Raw genomic sequence first — 19,629 nt, 5'->3', positions numbered from 1 at the left:
TGGTTTAGTTTGTTAGCATATTGTAGCTGTATTATTACTGGCTCCAGCCTCCCCCCAACCCTCCTCCATCCCACGAATAGCTCGGCTCCCTGGCATAATGCTGATAGCAGAGCTTACACTGGAGAAAAGGGGCACAACCAGCAGCAGCATCACGGAGGTCATGTGCCTGTGCCCCTCTGCTACAACTACTGTAGGTGAAAGGTATGTACTGTAACTAAAGGCAGCACAGAAGGAGGGGATCATAAGCAGAGAAGGGTGTCATTCTTACCAGAGTCATTGTCCCCGCTACTCCTCCTCTGGCCATCACATTCTCCAGCAGTCACACTGCAGGGAGGGCAGATGTAAATACCTGGGAGAGCTGCTCTGACCAGGCACCACCCCAAGCTCTTCCTTGGCCAGTCAGGTAAGCAGGATGTTCAAGTAACAAAGTAAGATATTCCTTTTCTTAAAGGGGTTTTCAGACGATGAAACATTTTACTGTCTAATTAATTAATGTGTATTGGTAAATAACATTATTACCTTTCTGTAGTCTTTAATGTTTTTTTTTTCTGCTCTATTCTGTTTCATTTGTTTCACATCCTGATCTAGCTGTAAACTCCAGCTGGAGTGTCAGCCAACTCTATCTCCCTCCCACTATGTTGAATACTCCTGTGGGTGTGGTGGGTGGTGTTGTAGTCAAAAAGGTGTAGTGAGAGGAAGATACAGTTAGGTGAAATCCCAGCTACTGTGTGTAGCAAGAAAAGGAAGTCCATCACAAGATGTAAACTAGAAAGGAACTGTGGCATTGAGAACAACAGAGCAGACAGTTTGCATCAGTAGCAAAAAGAAATCACTAGAGATGACAGAAAGGTAGTAAAATAAATTTATTTACCAATACATGTTCATTTATTAGACATTTGAAAATAAATTTCACTATTAAAAATAATAATAATAAATAAACCTTTAGAACATCCAAAACGCCCTTAGCTAAAGTGGTATGTACAGTTCCACTAAATGGTAAAACAGTTGATAGTAAATAACTCAATAGTGAATTATGTGTGGCTGGTGCTGGAAGTGGACTGCAGTGTCTCTGATCCAGCATAAAAAGTGGATGCAAATCTGGGCGCCTGGGTACAATGGTCCTATGTCCCAAAGTCCGGATGCTGGAATGAAGGTTCGGAGGACGTTTTATACAAAAACTTCCTTTATTATTGGACTAAAAATGACTATGACTTTAGTCCAATAAAAAAGGAAGTTTTTGTATAAAACATCCTCCGAACCCACATTCCAGCATTCCGACATTGGGACATAGGACCATTGTACCCAGGCGCCCAGATTTGCATCCACTTTTTATGCTGGATCAGAGACACTGCAGTCCACTTCCAGCACCAGCCACCCAGACCGACATCGCCGATGATCGGGAATGATGCACGGCAGCCACGGGAGAATCATTTAGTGTTTCAATACACTTCCATGCGAACACCAGTGTTGTGCCTGATGCTCAACAAAAGAAGGTGAGCATGCGTATCCTACCTCGTCCTCCTCCTATTCCAGTACCTTACCAAACCACAGTAACGGCACTTAGATAACGCCCCCTTTTGTTTCCTCTTTTTTCTCTTTTTATGTCACAATTTCAATAGGTAATTAAAAAATTTGTACCCGTCAATTTACCTTTTCTGTCATTTCATGAGAGTGATGAAGTGAGTGTTCTCTTTCTAAAAACATCCTCCTTTGCTCATAACTGGCTAGGCGACACGTAAGCCATGTAGATATCGTGCAGCCACTGATACCAATGCATGCAAGTGACAAAGAAGCAAGGTGCAATGAGGATCTTTTGGTGAGGGCACGAAGGAATTGAATGTTTAGGATGCCTCCGATGAGTCCACATATGCAGCAGGCTGAGAAAAGAATCATCTGTGTGGAAGAAATAAACAGCAAAATAAATCAGTCAATTTCTGCAGGACAAAATGGGATTCACTCACCTTATAAAAGCAGTAACAAAATAACCAAAAGAATCAAAACAGGATTGTTGCTGAACTTAAAACACTGTAGCATGGTAGTAAATTATAAATGGATCCACATATACATAAAACCATTAGGTAGGCTGAGAATTTTCTTGTAAAAAGTTAACTTGAGCATTGAAACCTTTCAGAAATGGTTGAAAAGAGTTTGTAGCAAGTAGAATATAACTATAAAATAGACACTTACTGGTGTTTCATCTTTTTGTGAAAAAGTGTCTTTATAGGGGTATTTCAGGATTTGATTTCTTCAACCTTTGTGCCCATGGTGCCAAGTTATAATACTGTGTAATCTGCTTCTATTACCTCTGGACATTACTTTGCCCCTTGTTCATGCACGGGACACACACCGTGCTGTAGTGATTTTTTTTTTTTTTTTACTGTTGTCTCTGACCTTTCCTAGCATTCTATGTGGCCCAAGACAATATGATATTAGTCCCATGGTCTCCATAGGGCATGGTTATGCATGGCAGCAGTAGGTGGTTCAATTGCATTACTTCAGTAAATCCCTTCAACCCTGGTATTGACCCGCCCACTGCTGCATAGATACCCTAGAGACCATGTGACATATTGGCCCTCATTTACTATTGCAAACCCGACATGTTTTGTGGGGTTGTGCGCCAGATTCTGTTGCATTGCGCCAGAAATTCTGTCTGCGCTACATTTTGCGCCAGAATTCAAAAAACCCCGACTAACTCTCCATTTTGCTAAGATAACCCGAAAAATGGGCGTGGTCACCGGGAAAAGGGGGGGTGGTCTCTGAAAAGAGGCGTGTTCCTTACATTTTCACAAAAAACCAACATATTTACTAAGGATTCCACAGAAAATGTGGTGGATTTGAGCTGAGGAAAACCAGACAGGTCAGAGCATGTGTAAAAAAAAGCAAAGTGTAGGGAAAGTGAAAAATGTAGGGTAACTTTAGTAAATACCATGGGAAATAAATTGTAGGGAATTAAAACCCACAAAGAAACCTACACAACACTCTTAGTAAATGAGGGTCATAGTCTCTGGCCACATACAATGCTTGGAATGACAACAGTAAAATAAAAAAGACTTGTCTTACAGAACTTCTGGGTATACTTGTGATACAGTATGTATATAAACATATAGTTCAATAAATTTTGTTACGTACGTTACTTATATGCCAACTAAAAATATAGTAGAGTTAAATTGACCCTAACCAACCACTTTTTATGTGGGTGGGGTTTTCATTTGAAGTCAAGACATAAGGATGTAATAAGAGGTCAGATAATGAGAATGAGAGCGTCATTGCTGCTTTTCCTCTCCCACAAGATTCAGGTAGAAAGACCGGGCAACACGCTATATATAGATCGGCACTGTTATAATAAGCCAGGCTCGTGGAGCGGTCCCAACAGGGAACGAATGCAGCACTACTCTGATTGCAAACACCTATTAGGCTCCTCACTGTGCTCATACCCCATGAACAAATTCATCAAGACAATTGTAGAAGAAAAGAGGAATGAAGGGGGAGCACTTACGATCTGGAGACAGATCAAAAGTGAAGACTTTGGCCGACATTTATCATTGTCTTTAGACTGTTTTTTGTATCTAAGAAAAGAGGCAAAAAGGAGCAAGCAGTGTTTTTTTTGCCCCTTTTGTTTACACAAAATTCTTTTGATTTTGAGTTGCAATCCACTGATTTTGGCAATAGACATGATATGGAAGGGTTTCATCAACAGCACCTTTTTGTGAAAAGGAACAAAAAAGCGCACAGCCACTGAAAAGTCTCTAAAACAACACCAGCCCAGACTTAGCTTAGCTTTTTGGTGTATGTGAAGAGAGAAATTGCATAAAATGTGACCTGCACAAAATTTATCAAATGCGCTTTGACCATTTAATAAATTTGGTGCTCCTACACATTACCAGCACACAAAAAAAGGTGTCAAAAAATGCTTCACTTACACCTACAATGATAAATGTCGGCCTTTGTCTTTATTCAAGGTGCATGCATACTTCCATAGCACAGGCGCCAGGGTCTGCAGTATAGTGGAGTACACCACAGTCCCTGGCGTTCTGTGCTATGGAAATATGCATGCACCTTGAAACCTTTGATGTGTCTCCAGATCATAAGTGCTCCCCCTTCATTCCTCTTTTCTTCTACAACTGTCTTGGTATATATATATATATATATATATATATATATATATATATATATATACATATATATATATATATATATATATATATATATATATATATATTTCTTATTTTCCTTTTGTGATTGTGATTTATTCATCCAATATATAAGGCTTTATCCAATTTATTAGGTTTTAATTAAAAAAAAAATTCTACTAGCCAGCCTCAAATCAAATGTATCTTAAAGGGGTGCTCCCATGGAAAACTTTTTTTTTTTTTTTTTTTTTTTTTTAAATCAACTGGTGCCATAAAGTTAAACAGATTTGTAAATCATTTCTATTAAAAAATCTTAATCCTTCCAATACTTTTTAGGGGCTGTACACTAAAGAGAAATCCAAAAAAGAAATGCATTTCCTCTGATGTCATGACCACAGTGCTCTCTGCTGACCTCTGCTGTCCATTTCAGGAACTGCCCAGAGCAGAAGAAAATCCCCATAGCAAACATATGCTACTCTTGACAGTTCCTAAAATAGACAGCAGAGGTCAGCAGAGAGCACTGTGGTCATGACAACAGAGGAAATGCATTTCTTTTTTGGATTTCTCTTTGGTATACAGCCCCTAAAAAGTACTGGAAGGATTAAGATGTTTTAATAGAAGTGATTTACAAATCTATTTAACTTTCTGGCACCAATTGATTTAAAAAAAAAAAAAGTTTTCCACGGGAGTACCCCTTTAATGAATTAAAACATTAAATTAGGTTGGTATATATAACCACAGAAGTTGTGCAATGCTGAGCATTTTAGCTCAGTTGCCAGCATCATATTTTAACAGGTTAATAGGGTTATAGGATTTTTTCACTTTGGACAGTGTCTGCTTAGTGACTGCTTTCTCTATTGACTAGCAAATAAGCCATACTGTTCAGTTTTTTCCCTACATTTGTTATTTATTATAAGGTTTATTTTTATTTTTTTTACTTTTTCACATTTTTACATCACAGATAGAAATTCTTTACATATAGATGCTTACTATGAGACCCGATTTCTTTTTGGCGCAGAAGATACCACAAACTCCACAAATGAGAAACTGCAAGAAAGAAAAACAATGTATTAACTAAGAACATAAAACATGAAAATAGTGGGGATTATTTCATTTAGATGACATTATTTTATATTGTTATACTCTTAAAAGTGTTGTCTGGGAAGAATTAAAAGTGTTCCCCAAATAAAAGAATTATACATAATCAACCTCCCGGATCCCCTGCTGCCATTCTAACAGCTCCTAGTTCCCAGTGCTCTCTGCTTCATCCTGCGTCTGATGATGCGCTGATCCTGCAAAAAATGGCCGCTCAGTTGGGTAAAGGCTACAGCCAGGCAGAGCGGCAGAGGTCAGGATTGGGACAGGTGAATACATATAATTTTTATTTTTGAAAGACTGGGGGTCTTTCATGAACAACCCTTTTTAATTTAATTTGACAAAATAGATGACAATGCAAAACGTATCATCAAGACATTAATTGCAATCAAAGAATATTGTTTTATATCGTTATAATTTCAAAAATGGTGTTGTAATGGTAGTTAGGATCATCTGATGAGACAACTTTTTTCAGTTTGATCTTGCTAGCCTGGCATATAATTATTCATGACAACCATACAGATCAACAACCATCCATGTGGACATCTCCAGTCTTCCACTACTCAGTGTCGACATATCATGTCTGCCACTACAGAAATCTCTCTTGCAGAGTGTGTTTCTGTTCTGGCTCATAGAGGAAGTTCTTTAGAGGGACATCCCCATCTATGATATCTATATGCTCTAATAGGGCACATGAAGCGGAGAAATGAGACAACTTCTTTAGGGGGTCTATTCACCATTATTCACAGTAGCAAAACAAGCAATAAAACTTAACATTTGATAGTTGTTTAAAAAAAAAAAAAAAAGAAGGTTCATAATTAATAACAATAATTCTGACTGTGACCACAATTTACCAATAAATAATCAATAGTCAAAGCAACGCACCCGGACAAACACATATCTACCTCTGATAAAGACAGAAAAAGGCACAATTATATCCTAATCCCAATGCATTTCACCCTTAATATTCTATAGGGGATCCTCAGGGGACACAAAATCCAGAATAATACATTAAATAGATAAAGGTTTATATCCGCAATCAGATTATATATGTTAAATACAGACAATATATAGATATGGTGTAAACATAGTTATGCAGTGACTAATGCCGTATGTGCGCATGCGCCAGGAAATTGCTTTACATCTGGTGCGCATGCATCTCAGCCTTTGCGGGCACATGCGCACTTTCGTATTTGTGAAACTTTCTCATACTTAGCTCGAGCGTGCCCTAGGACTGGAGGGCGTGTGCGCATCTGTGCATTATCGGCATACCGCTGCTGTTATACTGATACCGGAAATACATCACTGCCGGCAGTATGTCACTATGTATGCGCGGGCATTTTGTATGCGTCTTCGGAGCTATGCAGGTAGGCACACATGTGTTAGTTATCAGTGTATAGTTTTCCATGTACATATACATATATATATATATATATATATATATATATATATATATATATATATGAATGTTTGAGTTGGTAGTCTGAGCTGCACATCTACTCCATCATCCGTGTGGGGCGCAGTGAGTGGCCTAATCATAGACCGTGGTGATTTGTTTTACTATTTTGCTACCATATGTTTTTATTATGCTATTTCTTGTCTGGTTCGCAGATATTTATTTTGATTTGGTGATTACATTTTTGTTAGCATGCAGTGTCGTTCACTGAGGTGGACCTGACTCATTATAGTGGGGCATCAGTTATACCGCTATGATCACTGTATGACTATATATATATATATATATATATATATATATATACACATCTATATATTGTCTGTATCTTACAAATATAATCTGTTTGCGGATATAAACCTTTATCTATTTGGTGTAGTATTCCAGATTTGTGTTCCCTGAGGATTCCGTAAAGAATATTACGGGTGAAATGCGTTGGGATTGGGATATAATTGTGCCTCTTTCTGTCTTCATCAGAGGTAGATAAGTGTTTGTCCGGGTGCGTTGCTTTGACTATTGATGATTTATTGGTAAATTGTGGTCACAGCCAGAATTATTGTTATTAATTATGAACTTTCTTTAAAAAAAAAAAAAAAACTATTAAATGTTAAGTTTTATTACTTGTTTTGCTACTGTAAATAATTTGTTATTTGCAAAAACATGCCCTTTGTATCTTTTCATCCAAATATGCTGTGATTTTGTGTATTCACACACACACAATGGAACTGCTACGGATTTAAAGTTGTAAAATCTGGAACTGCAGATTTTACAAGGCAATCAAAAATAAAATAAGAATTGTCTTGTAAAACATGACTGTGGATTTTACAGCTTCAAATCCGCAAATGTGGGTTTTACCACTTCAAATCTGCAGCAGATCCTGTGTGTAAATGCACTCTAAAGGGTTATCCAGTTTTTATAAACTTATTCCCTATCCACAGGATAACCAGAAAGGTGTCCATCTCTTTCCACTGAGTGTTCTGGCCCCCACCATCTTTGGCATACAGGTCTCAGCAGATCAGTGGCTGAGGTAGGAGATTACTGCCCATCACTGCCAAGACCAGCCTCGGAAGGTGGGAGCTGGAGTGCTCATAGTTGAGAGCCAGGGCCCCCATTATGGAGATTGTAGGAAGTTGGATAGGGGATACATTTTTAAAAGCTGGATAACCCCTTTAAGCTAGAAACTAGTGGATAGAGCAATGTTTGCTATGAAACCATATCACAAAGTAGCGAAAATTTTACTTTATTATAAACAACACTAAAAACCCTATTAACTATTATCACAATTTCCATAGAAAAAAAAATATATAACAATCTCCAGATGAAAATGTTATAATAAACAACAGTTCTCCTGATGCACACACCCACAAATTCCAATGCGTTTCCCCGTATGTCAGATATCATGCAGCAGTTCCTCATCAAAGAATAATAATTTACAGTTAAGGGGAAGGATACACTGACAGACAACAAGATATACATCAAATAAATAAATATACAGCGGCCAAGGGTATAGCTAGTTACAAGACAGATGTTAGATACACAGTGGGGCAAAAAAGTATTTAGTCAGCAACCAATTGTGCAAGTTCTCTCACTTGAAAAGATGAGAGAGGACTGTAGTTTTCATCATAGGTATACCTCAACTATGACAGACATAAGGAGAAAAAAAATCCTTAAAATCACATTGTCTGATTTTTAAAGAATGTATTTGCAAATTATGGTGGAAAATAAGTATTTGGTCACCAACAAACAAGCAAGATTCCGGGCTCTCACAGACCTGTAACTTCTTCTTTAAGAGTCTCCTCTATCCTCCACTCATTACCTGTATTAATGGCCCCTGTTTGAACATGTTATCAGTATAAAAGACACCTGTCCACAACCTCAAACAGTCACACTCCAATCTCCACTATGGCCAAGACCAAAGAGCTGTTGACGGACATCAGAAACAAAATTGTAGACCTGCACCAGGCTGGGAAAATTGAATCTGCAATAGGCATGCAGCTTGGTGTGAAGAGATCAACTGTGGGAGGAATTATTAGAAAATGGAAGACATACAAGACCACTTATAATCTTCCTCTATCTGGGGCTCCACGCAAGATCCCACCCCATGGTGTCAAAATGATCACAAGAATGATGAGCAATAATCCCAGAACCACATGGGGGGACCTAGTAAATGACCTGCATAGAGCTGGGATCAAAGTAACAAAGACTATCATCAGTAACACACTGGGCCGCCAGGGACTCAAATCCCCAGGGACTCAAGACGTGCCCCCCTGCTTAAGCCAGTACATGCCCAGGCCCATCTAAAGATTGCTAGAGAGCATTTGGATGATTGTGAAGAGTATTGGGAAAATGTCATATGGTGAAATGAAACCAAAGTAGAACTTTTTGGTAAAAACTCAACTCGTCATGTTTGGAGGAGAAAGAATGCTGAGTTGCATCCATAGAATACCATACCTACTGTGAAGCATGGGGGTGGAAACATCATGCTTTGGGGCTGATAATATTTTCTGATAAGAGACCAGGACGACTGATCCATGTAAAGGAAAGAATGAATGGGGCCATGTATCATGAGATTTTGAGTGAAAACCTCCTTCCATCAGCAAGGGCATTGAAGATGAAACGTGGCTGGGTCTTTCAGCATGACAATGATCCCAAACACACCATCTGGGCAATGAAGGAGTGACTTCATAAGAAGCATTTCAAGGTCCTGAAGTGGCCTAGCCAGTCTCCAAATCTCAACATCAGATAAAACTTTTGGAGGGAGTTGAAAGTCCATGTTGCCCAGCGACAGTTCTTTGACTGGCTTTTTCAGTATGAAATGCTGAAAAATTTCTAATGAAAGCAATTGCAAAACCTATTGGTTATACATGCTTTACAACATAGCAAACATTTTTGTATCTGACAGTGCCCATTTAAAGGAGCATCACATGTTTGAAACAATCTTATTTTTCCACAATTTTTCTGTCCAGCCATTTTTGGAGTTCGGTGTGACATTATGTCCAATTTGCTTTTATTTCCTCCCTTTTTTTGGTTTACATCCAATACACGGAAAGGGAATAAACATGTGTATAGCAAAACATGTGTTACTGCAATCCTTTTCTGTGAGAAATACTTCATTTTCTAGATACATTTCAATGGTGCCAACATTTACGGCCATGACTGTAATAATTCCCACTCTCTGGGCCTCAGTGCCAGAAGAGTAAGGTCTCAGATGAAAGTATAACTTACAACTTTCACAGGGAGACTAAATTGCGTGGGAGTCAAGACAGGAACAGATGACACCTGGGTACGGGCAGACTCGAGCTCCTGGATTCTGATTAGCAAGCCCTGGATAAGCTTCTCCGGGTCTTGCAGTCTCTGAGTCAAGGTCTGTACTAATGCTGACTGTGACTGAGAAGACTCACACTGCTGATGTCTTTCAGATAAATCCTGAACCAGCTGAGTCAAGCCCTGCATTTGCTCTCCCAAAGCATTCCATAATGCAGGAGCAAGGTAAATACAGGTTTGTGGGCCTGCAAACATATCACATCTGGGCAGGGAAGGAGTGCAGGACTGATCTCACCCACTCACTCTATCCCTGCCTACTTGCCTAACCTACCTGTATAGTAGATCGACAAACACAGTGGCAGTCCCTCCCTAAATATGTAAAGGAAGTCACTGTCAACAAAACAAACTACAATACAGACATAGGTCAGGATACAGTAAGGGAGCAAACAGACTAACAGAAAAAATATCTAAACAAACACACACAATAAGTCACATTCCACCAGGCGAGTCAATACCAGGAGTTATCAGAAGTGCCAAGTTGCAAAAACTGGAGTAAAGTCAGAATGCCAAGCCAATAAGTCAGAAATGCCAGAAGATCATGAATACAAGAAACAATGCTAGCTATTAGAGAAATTCTTTCGCAGGAAAAGCCTGGATGAAAACTGCAGGTTAAAATAGGGAGTACACAGGTGAAAGCTGGTCAGCTTACCCTCCCAGAGAGTAAGGTGTAACCACAGAAACCAAAATAAATAAAAGCTCTCAGTGCAGTTTAACCCTTCAGGTTTTTACAGCTGGTCCCCAGTCTGTGACTATTTAAGTGTTATGAAGCCACAGCTGTTATTGTACCAATGTAAATATCCCTGTTCTTTTCAGCATAAGGATCCATATCCCAGTTCTGCATTAGTAACAAAAACACATTTGGAACACTGATGAGTTTTCATCTAAAGATTTAGCAATATTTAAATTCAGTCTCCAGGCAATAACTAAAATGTTCTATTTTAGCCTGCAAACAAGCAGTTTTGTAATCTTTAACAATATGACATTGGGTTCGGTCACAAATCTAAAATGTGTTTAAATTTAGATTCCTCTTCCATATTTTTAAAGGAAAAAAAGAAAATTGGTATATTTGTTTTGACAATATTTGGATATTATTCTAGAAAATACCATAACATTTAATTGTAAATTCAGTACACTTCTGTTAGTGCCATAGCCCCATGGGTCATATGTTAATATTATCTTCAGGACAAGGAGGGTCCTGATACTTCTCAATACAGTGACCGATAAGGACATAGATATACTTCTATATAGAATCTAATGTTTGTCTCAAAAGTTACTAGCTACATACTAGTTATAGTTAAAAGGGTTGTTTGGTTTAGAAAGAGTGTCTTTTCTTGGAGACTCTTACATGTCTATGCATTACTGGACAGTCCACTGTTTCACTGGGAATAATGTTATACCTGTGGTGGCACTGCAGAAGAATTATTTATTGAGCTCAAAGCTTTCACCCTTATAGACTAAATGAGTAATTGTAGGCCGTATAAATTACAGCTATGATTATCAACAATGTCTGTTTTGTGTGGCATATGTTGTGTGGCATATGTTAAGATGTAGAATGGAGGTTTTGCCTAAAAATGGGCCAAAAAACTTAGAGTGATAGCCTTACTCTACAGCAAAGCCATTCATGTATAACAGCAAGGTTTGCAATGCCATTTTAGTCTATTATATTTAACATCAACCAATAAACCTGGTTTGGATGTCACCATGCCAAGTTATTATTCCCACCAGTAACAGTTTGGTCTTCACATTTTGGCAGCTAAAACCATGGTTGCCAGATCCTATAAAATACACTTTGCAACTCAGCATTTAGGAACTGCACAGATAAGGATACTTCTAATGCATGATGGAACAACTACTAGCTTTACGCATAAAGCAGACAAAAGAGTCCCCAGAGTAATAGAAGTCATCACTCTCACAAAATCAGCAGTGAGTATGAGATCTAATTCTGCACAGGACACACTGGAGCGTTATACTGTAGCTGTGCAACCTATTTGTTGGTCTGAAAATACACTGATCAGCCCTAACATTGAAAGCAGTGACAGGGGAAGTGAATAACATTGATTATTTCATGTCAATTGCATATTTCAAGGGGCAGGATATATGAGGCATAGCTTTAAAAAAAAAAAAAAAACACTACCTGAGGTCCTTGTACCATCCAGAACATAATCCTGTCCGGCTGCAGCATCATATTTGTCCAAGCTGAAGCACAGGCATAAAAACAGTTTAGTAAGTGAGGGTGTTACTAGCACTCCTCTGTGTTCACTCCTGCCCTATCAGACTGCAGCATGAAACCAAGAGGAAGGGGTTAAAGAGCAGCCTGCAGTAATTGGATCAAGAGACCTAGCACAGCACAGCAGACTCAGGAAGGAAGATGAGTCATGCAGAGTAAGGGACAAGACAGACATGTCCCTGCCAAAGAACAGGACAAAAAAACAAGTGAGCAACAGAAAAAAGGTATTTGTGGATGAAAAATAGATGCTAGACACAAAAAAATATATGTACATGAGAATTAGGTACTGAGTAACATATACATTTTTTTTGTGGAATATGACAGGTACTCTTTAAAGGGGTACTCCGCCCCCAGACATCTTATCCGCTATCCAAAGGATGTCTGTTCGTGAGGGTCTCGCCACTGGGCAATCAGCAGTGAGTATGAGATGTAATTCTGCACAGGACACACTGGAGCGTTATAGCTGTGAAACCTATTTGTTGGTATGAAAATGCACTGATCAGCCCTAACATTGAAAGCAGTGACAGGGGAAGTGAATAACATTGATTATTTCATGTCAGTTGCACATTTCAAGGCGACCACTTAAGGTCCCCGTAACATCCAAAACATAATCCTGTTCGGCAACAGCGTCATCTTTGTCCAAGCTGAAACAAAGGCAGGGATGTGGAATTCCTATCACCCAACACCTGGGACATGCAGTTCCGGGCGCCGAACAGGTGAATTTTTCAGGCCCTTAGCCCTGCTTCGGGCAAGCAGGGCCAGACCTGAGAGCCCCCCCGACAAGCATGGCGGTGCTCGGAGGATTGCATGGAGAAGGCTCCAGACTCATGCCTGCTCCATACTCTGCACAACCCCCAGCTGTTTTCCGTAGCTGGAGGTTGACGCTAATAGCCAGCATGCGGCAATCGCCGCAGCTGGCTATTAACCCTTTAGATCGCTGCTGTCAAATCTGACTAAGGTGTCTAAAGGAACATGTGAATGCTCCCTGGTGGGCTAGTGGGGTGGATTAAAAGTGATTAAAACGTCAGGTCAATACCAAAATGGAACAGATACAAAAATCAAATGATGGCGCAAAAAATGAGCCCTCATACAGCCTTGTATGCGAAAAAAAAAAGCAAAGCTACAGGGGTCATAGAATGGCAATTAATTTTTTTTCGGAAACTATACAAATCTGGTATTGCTGTAATCAGGCTGGCCTAAAGTATCAAAATAACATGTTAGCTCAACCACAAGGTAAATGGCGTGGAAAAGAAAACCACCAAATTATTATTATCTTTTACTATTTCAATTTCACTTCACCAATATTTTTTTTGTTTCGGAGCATATGTTATGGAAAAATTAAAAGGTATCATTATAGTAGTTTGTTGTGGCTATTATAGGGCGTGGAGGGAAAAAAAGAGAGTGAAAAAGTGAAAATTGGCAAGGGAAAAGTGGCTTTTGCTCTGTTTTTGTCCCGTGGACAAGTAGTTTTTTTTATAAAAACTTCCACACCCCTGACAGGCATTAAAAAAAGTTTAGTGAGGGTGTTACTAGCACTCCTCTGTGTTCATTCCTATCAGACTGCAGCATGAAACAGAGAGGAAGGGGTTACAGAGCAGCCTGCAGTAATTGGATCAAGAGACCCAGCACAGCACAGTAGACTCAGGAAGGAAGATGAGTCATGCAGAATGAGGGACAAGACAGACATGTCCCTGCCAAAGTACAGGACAAAAAACAAAGTGAGCAACAGAAAAAAGGTATTTGGGGAAAAAAATAGGTGCTAGACACAAAAAATTATATGTACATAATTTAAAGGGGTACTCTGCCTCCAGAAATCTTATCCCCTACTCAAAGGATGTCTGATCGTGGGGGTCCCACCACTGGGCCATCTGGGGGGGTCGTGGGGGTCCCGCCATCTGGCATTCTGAAAGTTATTTTCAATGTGCTGGGTTTGGGCGGCCATGGTCATAGAATGGAGGGGGTGTGGCGTGACATCACTAGGTGGCGTGATGTGATATCATAATCATGGCCACCAAAACCCAGCATTCTGAAAATAATCATATGCATGGTTTGTGGAACTTGACAATGTTTGATATATTTTTTTTAACTTGATATCCAAATTCTCCAGATTTCAAACAGATTATGGTATTTGCTGAAAAGTCAAGTCTGATCTATGGAAACCCCACTTTTCCCCACAACCTACAGGACTGTTGTTAATGTCTTGGTGCCAGATACCATAGGACTGCTTCAGAGGTTTTGTGAAGCCCATGCCCAGACAGGTTAGAGCTGTTTGGGTAGCAAAAATTAGGATCTATACAATATAAGGTAGGTTCATTTAAATGTCATGGCTGATCAGAGTCCAGTATTCATAGAATATCTCTGTACACAAGCAAATATTGACCTCTGTGGACACATTTAATGGCACAATATGTCCATCACTACAGGTTTGTCTAGTTCATTAGGACATTGTGAGGTAGTAGAGCCAGGACTCTGAATAGATACAGAGCTGCTGAAATAAGCAGTTCTTACTTCAGAGCCAGAAATCAATGGAAGGCCTATAAATGTGGCATCTCCATTGAAAAGCGGAAATGAACATTGAGTTATCATCGGGCATAAAGAAAGTAAAGGGTTTTCCAAACTAGGCAATCACTTAAAATAAAACAACAACGTATAAGGAAAGAAGATAATGCACTCACCGCTGGTCACAATGCAAAAATTCAAGCTTTATTTCCAAGGGAATACAAAAGCTTCAGTAGACAGGACAGGTCTAGACCTGTCCTGTCTACTGAAGCTTTTGTATTCCCTTAAAAATAAAGCTTGAATATTTGCATCGTGACCAGCGGTGAGTGCATTCTCTTCTTTCTTTATACATTGTTGTGAATACTTACCTGTGGACATTCTTGATAATAGCACCTCCGTTTCCTATGCACTTTATATCAGGACTGATATACGTTGTTGGCTACCATTTTTGTTCATTACTGCACTCTCAATTATATTGCATTAGCGGTGCCAGACTCAGTTTTTCTACTTCTATGCTGTATTCACTTAAAACAAAAGATGGACAACAAAAATGTGAACAAGTGTTGCTGAAATTTGGAATCTACTGACACAGGTCTGTACTTTAAAATATATAGAGCCACCATGCAATTTATAAAATATGATTATTGCTTTAGCTACAAAACAGACTAAGTTGGTGAAATGATGCAATATATTATCTTTTTATTGTAGTCACATAGGTTAAATTTAAGTTGGTTGTTTCCACTGGAGCGTGAAATGTGTCCCTAGAGTCTATTGATCCATTTTTACTCTATCAAGATCAATATATGTTATTTATCTTTCCTATAGCCAAAAATGTATGTGTACACATGTTCAAAAATAGATAGGCAGACATCAAATGCTATAAATATTACAGTCCCAGCCTCAAGCTATAGGGCTCACCTTTTTATATTTCATGTTTGTTCCTTTTAGTTTTTACTTTTAGTTACTGTTAGATAAATGTAGATAAATCTCTCTAAAAGATGCAAAATTATTGTGTTCTATTTAAGTCTATGAGAAAGTGATTGTCTGTGCACACTGTATATATATAAAAGTGGATTTTTTTTAAAGCGTATGTGAGATCCCACAAAAAAAAATATTACGCCACTCAGTACCTAATCCTGACGATACATCTATTTTTTTGATGCCTATACAACCTATATTTATTATGAAAAGACCTCTTTTCATTAGCTCACAGTGTTAGAAATTTTCTCAGAGGAAGGGGGCATGTCTCTCTATGTGGTGATGGGATGTGATCGGTGTGTCTGCTCATGCAGCCTTGTCCAGGAGTCATCTCTTGTCCACAACTCATGAACAAGCCTGATGATGCTGCAAGACTGGTTGGTGTCCCATTAGATATGGGGACCCCTAGTGGTGGGATTTTCAGGGGCCAATTTCTTTATTACATATAAAAAAAAATATAAACAACCATATTACAAAAGGTCTTTAATTTTCATCAGTAACAACAAATACAAAGTTTTGGGATTTGACAGTGCCCATCTTAATCTGCAAAAATAAGTGACATGTCACTTATTTTCACAGATGTAAAGCATCTGTATTTTATATACTGTATGCACAGTCAACCACTTTCCCATAGACTTACAGAAAGCACATGTTTTGGAAATACGTACACAAACTTCCTGTGATTTTATGGACACATTTTTTTTTCAGTAGACTACGCCCGAACATACAATGTGTGAACATATCAGTAACATAACATAATTCCTTTTTCCTCCTATCACACAGTAGATTCTTCTTGCTAGAATTTGTGCCCATGCTGCTGTGATCATAGTACTTTATTGACTATCAATGTTTTTGTACAAGCACATTCACTGTTTGGTTAAGAAATTCAAGGTATTTAATTTTTCTCTAGTCTGCAGCATACTGAAATTAATAGAACGTGATTTATAGAGGTGAGCAAAGTTTTTAAAACTTCGATTCGGCCAATTCGCCAAATTTTCCCAAAAAATTTGGTTTGGTTAGAATTTATTTGCTGCAAATCGCTATTAAAAACATCTGTTTCTGGCCTACAGAGAGCCTCAATAAGGGTGTAGAACACTTTGCCTTGCTGTAACATGCATAGATTGTGTGCTGGGTTTGTGAAATAATACTGTTATTCAGTATGACAGATCAGAGGCGTCGCTATTATAATCACTGTCGCAGAGCGGCACAATGGCAGAGCCTGGAGGTGGCATCAGTATGAGGAGAACATATAGTGGCTGAATGACACAGCGTGGAGGTGGCCGCAGCATGAGGAGAACATATAGTGGCTGAATGACACAGCGTGGAGGTGGCAAAAGCATGAAGAGACCATATAACCTCAATAGGGGTGTAGACCACTTTGCCTTGTCTTAACACGCATAGGGAGTGTTCTGTGTTAGTGAAATAATATTGTTATTCAGTATGACATGCAGATTACAGGCATCGCTATTATAATCACTGCCGCAGAGCGTCTGGATGTGGCAGCAGGGAGACCATGTGGTGTCAAAATTGAAGAGAATAAAGATAATTTTTATGTAATTTTTATTTTATTTAATTTTAATTTATTAAAATTTTTTTTAGTACCCATTCTGGTGAGTATCGAGCTGGCGAGATACCACCTGTTCCAGCTCCTGCCTCTCAGTGCCCCCCTGACTGTGAATGTTTCATTTAATTATGGTTCATTGTTATCGCTCTATCATTTTTTTAAAATTTAAATTTAATAAGAAAATGTGTCGTTACAAAAGGCCAAATCCAACAAGGAGTCACATGTCACATGGTGGCACAATGACAGAGCCTAGAGGTGGCAGCAGCATGAGGAGACCATTATCTGGCAGAATGACACAGCCCAGAATTGGCAGCAGCAAGAGGAGACCATACAGTGGCTGAATGACACAGCCTGGAGTTGGCGGCAGCATGAGGAAACCGTAGGGCCTCCCAATCCCTAATATAAAAAGATGAATTTTCTAATTTAAATTGAAGCATGAGGAGACCACATAGTGGCTAAATGACACAGCCTGGAGTTGGCGACTGCATGAGGAGACAAAATGGCTTCACAATCCCTAAGATTAAAAGATGATTTTTCAACTTTAAATTGAAGATTTAAGGTATCTAGTGCTACCATAAAAATATTTAGGTAATGTCCCAGCAGCATGTGGAGACCATATAATGGATGAATAACACAGCCTTGAGCTGGCAGCAGCATGAGTAGACCATATAGTGGCTAAATGACATGGCCTGGAGTTGGCAGCAGCATGAGTGTAACATGCTGTGCTCCGGCCGTGAGCACAGCGTCCCCGTGTCCCCGACTCCTGTCGGGGCTGGGATTCGCATCGCGGGACGCACCCGCATGCGGATCCCGGCCCGTCCATTACCTCGTGCCACTCCTTTTCCTTCCCCTCAGCCCCAGTGCGTGCGTCCCCGTGCCTGAGGGCGCGCGCGCCGGGACTTTGAAATTTAATTAGTGAATGCACCTGCCCCTATGTTATTTGCACCTCCCACACTTCCCTGCCAGATCTTCAGTGCTCATTGCCTAAGAAAAAGCGTTCAGTGGGAACGCTTTCTCTTGGACACTGTTTCCAGACCTTCCTGCTACATTTTTTGACTCTGAACCTTTGCCGCCTGCCTAGACCTTCTGCTATATTGACTATGCCTCTGCCTCATCCTCTGGTACCTTGCTTTGCCTGGTTACCTGTGTGATCGAGCCGCATTGGGGGTAGCGACCTGGGTGTCGCCTGCCACAACAAATCCATCCTGCTTTGCGGCGGGCTCTGGTGAAGACCAGCGGCACCTTAGACTTTGTTCCCTGATACGGTCTGAGTCATCAGCCACACAGGTAGAGGATCCACATCCAGCTCTGTGACAGGCCGCATTAAAGGGGCGTAACAATGTGGAGGAAATCATAGGGCCTCACCATACCTAAAATAAAAAGATGAGTTTTCAAATTAAATAGAAAATTTATGTTAGCTAGTGCTACCATAAAAATGTTTAGGTAATGTGCCAGCAGCATAAGGAGACCATATAGTGGCTGAATGACACAGCCTGGAGTTGGCGGCAGCATGAGGAGCCCATAGGGCCTCCCAATCCCTAAGATAAAAATCTCTAATATAAATTGAATATTTATGGAAGCTAGTGCTTCCTTAAAGATTTTAAAATAATGTACAAGCAGCATGAGGAGACTGTGTTGACAGCATTAAAAGACAACAGGGCTTCACAAACCCTAAGATTAAACAATTAATTTTCAAATTTAAATTGAAGATTAATGGTAGCTAGTGCTACCATAAAAATGTTTAGGTAATGTCCCAGCAGCATGAGGAGACCATATAGTGGCTGAATGACACAGCATGGAGTTGGTGGCAGCATTAGTAGACCATATAGTGGCTAAATAACACGGCCTGGAGTTGGCGGCAGCATGAGGAGGAGACCATAGGGCCTCACAATCCCTAAGATTAAAAGATGAATTTTCAAATTGAAATTGAAGATTTATCGTAGCTAATGCTACCTTAAAAATGTTTAAGTACTGTACAAGCAGCATGAGGAGACCATATAGTGGCTAAATGACACAGCCTAGAAGTGGCAGCAGCATGAGAAGACCATATAGTGACTAAATGACAGCCTGGAGTTTGCGGCAGCATGAGGAGACCATATGGTGGCTTAATGATACAGCCTGGAGTTTGCGGCAGCATGAGGAGAACATATGGTGGTTGAATGACACAGCCTCGAAGTGGCGGCAGCATGAGGAGTAGTGTAGCTCGCAAATATTCGCAATGCAAATTTTATTCGCGAATATAGCATATTCGCGAATTCGCGAATATAGCGCTATATATTTGTAATTACGAATATTCGTTTTTGTTTTTTTTGTTTTTTGTTTTCTTTCACAGTACACATCACAGTGATCACCCCTCTCT

At 39.6% G+C, this 19,629-nt stretch overlaps 1 protein-coding gene across 4 annotated transcripts in view; it reads right to left on the bottom strand.

The window, feature by feature from the left end:
- The window catches only part of TMEM196 (transmembrane protein 196), a 72,384-nt gene that overhangs the window by 26,134 nt on the left and 26,621 nt on the right, over positions 1-19,629 (bottom strand). For 3 of the 4 annotated variants that reach the window (XM_056519731.1, XM_056519732.1, XM_056519733.1), the window contains exons 2-3: positions 5,121-5,177; positions 1,651-1,893 (exon numbers count right to left, since the gene is read on the bottom strand). In XM_056519731.1, coding sequence (XP_056375706.1) covers positions 1,651-1,893; positions 5,121-5,177 — 300 coding nt within the window. Of the gene's footprint in view, positions 1-1,650; positions 1,894-5,120; positions 5,178-9,903; positions 10,018-19,629 lie in introns of those variants that run through there. The other variant, XM_056519734.1, reaches the window with a different exon arrangement.

Source organism: Hyla sarda, chromosome 5 (assembly GCF_029499605.1).
Source record: "Hyla sarda isolate aHylSar1 chromosome 5, aHylSar1.hap1, whole genome shotgun sequence".
In the NCBI taxonomy this organism is placed as follows: Eukaryota; Metazoa; Chordata; class Amphibia; order Anura; family Hylidae; genus Hyla; species Hyla sarda.
Note: the sequence above shows the minus strand (reverse complement) of the source record. Positions and strands in the feature narration are given on the sequence as shown.